Raw genomic sequence first — 5,716 nt, forward strand, 5'->3', positions numbered from 1 at the left:
TCATGTACTCAATTGGTTGCCACTCTTCATATGATGAGGGATACACATCTGCATACACAAACAATTAAACCTGAGAATGAGAACAATAACTTAATGATTAATGGTATTAATACTGATAACAACAATGAATTGCTTTGAGGTTTAGAGGATTACAATTAATTTAATGTGGTTGCAAGGATGATTGATACTCTCTACTAAGCACAAGCTCGTTGTGCATGTAGACATGTTGCACAAGCACGTCCTTTATAGTTGTCCTTCCGCTCTCTATCTTGAAGTCTTTGATTCTACCCTTCCATGACGTTATGAAAATGTTCTTGCTACTTGTATGTTTTCGCCTTCTTGGTTGCATAAGCACCTAGGTTCCCTTGGTTATTTGAACTTGTGTCCATTTAGTTCTGTTCATTGACTGTGCTGGAAATAAGTACAAAAAACAGTGATGATCTAGGTCTCCTTGGCCTTTGAAGTGTTTCGTCAATGTCCTCTGATGCAGGATATGACCGACATGATATGAACCGATGGTTTCCATCGGTTCATATCATAATATGAACCGATGGTTTGTAGCCATTGTTTAGAAAATATACAGAATTGAAAGATAAGGGTAGAAGGATGAAGGAAAGCAATGCGTAGCTAGGAGAATGAAGAGAGCAAAACGAGAAGTAGAAAAACATTCATGCAAATCTCCTAGGCCCATCATGCAATTAGCAACAGAAGTAGAAATTAAAGCATCCATAACCCTAGAGCCTTGGGTTGAAGTAGAGCCATGATTCCAAACCATCAACATAATCACTAACAAGACCAGCATGATTAGAGCTAGAAGCATGCATATTATGCCATTAACCTTTCACAATACATTGTAAGTGTATGGGTTCGATTCAATTTTAATGGTTTAATGGATGTTCGGGTTAAGCATGCAAGGAATTTACAAGAAGCTGTAACAGCTTGCAGAGGCACAGTGCACTAAAATAGCCCAAGACTTTAGGAAGACCCTTGAAAATTAGCCTTTCGGCTAAATTTTGCCCCTCATTTTTTCCTTGCTTTTCACCCTTAAAAATAACCACAAGCTGTAAGGCGAGCTCTTTCTCAAGTTTTTAGCTCACGACCCACCTTTCCAAAGGTCATAAGTTTGTTCATGGGCCACCTTCTCAAAGTTCATAAGTTCGGACCTTGTGCTCGTCCACATCTTCATTTGAAGAAAAAGACTACAATGTTTTTTTAACACATATTTTCACCTTACGAGAGCTTTTTTTTCATGGTGGTGCATTGTTACTTTATATAGTCTAGAATCTAGACTTTGGGAAAAGATGGATTTGCTTCATCCTGAATCCTACTCAACTTTTGAAAAATCCACCTCATCTGCAAAGGAGGAAGAAACATGCCTTCTCCAATTTTTCAAGAAATAGTAGTAATTAGATGAAACTATGAAGAAAATGCTTGTTTAAAATTGTGTTTTCCCCTTCAACCCATGGAGAGAAAGATTCATGTCTGGTTCACTCTAAAATGTTTCCCGAACACTGGGACTCTAGATGAGGGTGGGGACATTAGCCAAATAGTGAAGCTGCGAGCTCTACCCCAGGAATGTTAGTTCCAATCTCCCTCTCTCTCTCTCTCTCTCTCTCTCTCTCTCTCCAACTCTACCAAGTGGTGGGTTAAAAAGTGAGTAAAAATTATAACAGTTATATTAAAAAACTTTATAGTCTAGATGCATTTGATGTCCTTGTTTTTCATTAATATTATAAGATATTGCCATCATGGCACACAATAATGGCAAGACAAGTTGCAACATTTGATTTGAAGGCCAGAGAACAAAGCGAAAATCAACATGGTATGCTGTCAATGAACCATCTCAATATCCTTAAGGGCGCTTTTGTGAGGCTTATGGCTATGTTCACCAATATGACGCAGCATCCACAACAAGGGCAAATGCATGAGAACACGGTGCTGCATGGCGAGTAACCACACATGATCAACATGTATTATTACAAAAGAAGGTTTAAGGTGTAAAAACCACATGGGAAAAACAAAAAACAAAAGTCCCTATGGATGTGGGAAAAAATGGCCAAAATACTACATTGAGGTGAATTTTTGTTTTAAAAAAATCCATGTGGTGGTGTGCACATCTTTACATCATGAGTTATATTATGATATAAAAAGTGAGCAAGACTTTTAGTTGGAAATTTAATTAGGTCTAATTACGAGGAAAAACAATTGTGATGACTCACCCGCCAATCCAGATGGCAATGCCAGCCACAGATAAGATTAATCCAAGCAAAGCGAAGGGCAAACCCAACAGGAAAGCACAGGGCCGGCACTGTAAAGCCTCTTTGTCGTTGCTCTTATTGCTGCCGTCGTTGTGCTCGTGCTCTTTGCTCTTCTCCTTTCTCTTGTTTTTGTCTTTCTCGCCTGCCATTGTTGTCGGAAGCTTATTGATTGTGCCACAACTCCCCAATCTGCCTATGAAATCGCCTAAGCGTTCTCATCTCTAACCAAGCTCGCCTCTCCACGCCGCCTCCGCACACGAAGCGTTGTGTCGTCTCTCACGGCATCATCAAATCGGTCCGTTACTACATGCATTATGGCCGCTACCAATGTAATAATGGCCTTTGTTATACTTATACATGCATTACTTCATGGCCGCTACCAATGTATGACCTTTGTGTGTGCGCTTTAACAAGAGCCATACGTTGTGGGTGACATGGCACTTGCTTCCAGTGGCAACAAGTAATCGGGTGATTTGCTACCTCACATCTCTTTTAGTAGGTAGGGAGCAGACTGAACTCAGACCTTTGATTTTTCTCTAATGTTTCTCTCATATAAGATATGAATTATGGCATGGGCGGGGACAGCATACTTGCATAAGCTCAAGCTTTACACAAGTGTAGAAAGTAGCCCTCTGCTTCACAATGCATTACATAAGGCATACCAAGATCTCCCCTTTGATCTCAGTAGCATTTTTTCGTTGATAAAAATGTTGCTGAGTAGCGTTTTTTACTGCTAAGCAACCAACAAAAAAATGCTACTGTGTAGCAAAATCTCGTTTGCTAAGCAACGTTTTTTGGTGAAAAAATGCTGCTGAACACCGGTGCTCTCAGTAGGCACATCTCCCCTGTGTGATCGTTTTGAGAGGAGGAATGTGTCACAAACAAAGGTTCCTCATTAGACCTTGTATGTGATTTACAATCTATGTTTTATGAAAGGAAATAATAAGTATTCTTAAAAGGATTAAACAAGAAAAATCACCAAAAATAGTTTGCCAACCTTTGTATAGGTTTGAGGGCAACCCAAGATATTTCTGGTGCCAATAAAGGGTGAAAAAACTTGATTATCCAACATAGCACTTGTGCCTCTCCTAAAGGCAAACATGTACTCTTGCTTTGTTGGATCCTTGTGCACAAACAAGTTCTATAAATAATTTGCAATAATTCATTATGCAATAAACAAGTTTTGTAATTAATGTACAATAAGTCAGTATATGTATTAAACTCAACCAACAACATATGTACACTTAAGTTTATAGTTTCCAAGAAGCACTTACAAAGTAAGCATCAAAGATGCACTTACAAAGTATGTATTAAACACAACCAAAAACATATGTACACTTAAGTCTCTAAGATGCTTTTAGAAAGTGAGCATCGAAGTGGCCTTTTCAATTTCTACCAAGATAATCTAGCTTTCCTCCTATGAGATAGCCCTCGTTGTTAGCTATATACTTGGTGGGAACTTGCTCTCTCTTGGACAAAGCCTTCTTCTAGTTGCTCTTGTGTACTTGGAGGTACTTGGAGGGGATTTTGCTTTCCTTCTTTCACAACCTCCTAAATATCACTCTTTTGGTTAAATTTATCATAAGGAGTGGGAAGGATTGAAATATCATCAAATGATACTATGCACTGATACTCTTTCTCTTCTTATGCCCGGGCCATCTGGCACCAATACTTCAAGATAACTTTGCGAAATTGCACTTGAATTGGCACATTCTTGTGAATACACATGAGCCCCATGATGACTTGACCAAATTGGTTCATAGATTAAGGTGGCTCCATAGGTCTCAATGAATCCATTGAACTGGGAGTGGGAATCAAAAAAAAAATGAGGTCCATAACAAAATTGAAGGGCAATGTATAGCTTCAAGCAAATCCATAAGAAATGAGGTCCATTTAAAAGGAAAGAAAAGCACCCAAAAGAGTGGTTCTATAGAAAAAGCTAGTTAGTAAAAGTTTTAGTGATGAGAACTACGAGTCAAAATTGACTAGAGTAAGCCAATAAAAGGAAAATGATAAAAAGAAAAATCCACTAAAACTGAAAAAGTGGGTCATGGTCAAGGAGAATGCTTAACAAGTGGAAGAAGAGCATGATGATAATCATCATCACAACACAGTCGTCATGAACTATGGAAGTGATCTACACCTTGATATACTATGGGAGGTCCTAATGATAGGTTCATGATTGAGTTATCCTAGCATCATAACTTCCTTGTATAATAGGCTAGGAAATATGAGTTATTGGTTAAGCCATAAACAAAACTACTAACTCTACCAACTCATGAGCCTTTTGGTGGGGTGCCACGACTTCATTGCAAACTTCTCGAGGTAAATGATTTTCCAATTTCCAAAAGATGCACCAACAAATCCCAATGAAGATAATAATCCCAATGATTTGAGTTATCCTTACATACAAGCTAGGAAATATGAGTTATTGTTTAAGCCATAAACAGAACTAATAACTCTACTAACTCATGAGACTTTTGGTGGGAAGGAGTGCCATGACTTCATTCCAAACTTATGAAGCTAAATGATTTTCCAGTTTCCAAATGATGTACCAACAAATCCCAAGAACCCCCCTAGGAAGGAAGTGGATGTGGAAGAGAATCCCAAACCCCCTCGAAAGGAAGTGGATGTGGATGAGATTTATTATAAGTGAGAGTTCAAAAGGGCACCACAATTTTCCCTCCTGCCATAATAGAAACACCCAAGGGAAGAGGACCATATTTTAGGCTATTCAATGGATGTGTATAAATATGAAAACTCTTTAATGTAGTACCAATCAAGGATGAAGAGTATGTTAACATATGTTTAATGCATTAATGCATAATGTATGAGAAATGTATGCATATGTTTATGCATAGAGCATACACATAGCTCGTAATGCATAAGCTTAATACATAAGTTAATGCAATAAGAGTCTATTCCTTGGACAATTAGGGGGTGGGTTTTGATATGACAAAGATTATAGCCTTCTGTAGTGAAGAGCATGTGAGATATGTAATTTTTTTATACATAAAGCTTTTTTCATGTGGAGTGCTATGCATGGATGGAGTTTATGAGCTTTTTGAATGTTTATACTCTCGTATGCATATAGCATATATTACTTATGCTCTCTTTTCCTGTTTATAAGGTCTATGCATAGAGCTTAAAGCTTAATGTATTACTGTTAATACATTAAGCTTAATACTAACATTACTAATTTTTATAGATGGAGAGGCATCACCGCCTTCTATGTGCTAGACACTTCAACTATCCCACAATCACCAATTTCCATGCATCCCATAACCTTCCCTATCCCTCTCACTTCTACTTTGCCTACCCCTCACTTGTCCACTTTCCCCACTCCTCGTCCTTCATCTCCTCCTAGTGCTCATCGCACTCTTGTCCCATCTACGGTGCCATCTCGCTGTCATGCAGCATTCTCACAGAGCCATTTAGGTGGTGAGAGATCAGGGGAT

At 38.5% G+C, this 5,716-nt stretch overlaps 1 protein-coding gene across 1 annotated transcript; it reads right to left on the reverse strand.

Annotated features, from left to right (window-relative positions):
* Positions 1-1,814: 1,814 nt before the first annotated feature.
* Positions 1,815-2,433, reverse strand: LOC147610491 (signaling peptide TAXIMIN 2-like). The gene is made up of 2 exons (XM_086786505.1): positions 2,220-2,433; positions 1,815-1,938 (listed from the first exon to the last, which is right to left on the reverse strand). Exons 1-2 carry the CDS (start codon positions 2,405-2,407, stop codon positions 1,815-1,817), a joined length of 312 nt encoding a protein of 103 aa, XP_086642631.1. The 5' UTR covers positions 2,408-2,433.
* Between the last annotated feature and the right edge of the window lie 3,283 nt (positions 2,434-5,716).

This window comes from Cibotium barometz, chromosome 49, assembly GCF_041138505.1.
Source record: "Cibotium barometz isolate CiBa-2024 chromosome 49, ASM4113850v1, whole genome shotgun sequence".
NCBI lineage: Eukaryota > Viridiplantae > Streptophyta > Polypodiopsida > Cyatheales > Cibotiaceae > Cibotium > Cibotium barometz.

What these genes read in the sequence shown, in the direction of transcription:
- LOC147610491 (XM_086786505.1), bottom strand. Translation starts at nt 2,407, where the DNA reads ATGGCAGGCGAGAAAGACAAAAACAAGAGAAAGGAGAAGAGCAAAGAG. An exon ending in ATTGCCATCTGGATTGGCGG is followed by an intron (nt 1,939 to 2,219) that starts GTGAGTCATCAC and finishes CTCGCCATGCAG; the next exon opens with CACCGTGTTCTCATGCATTT.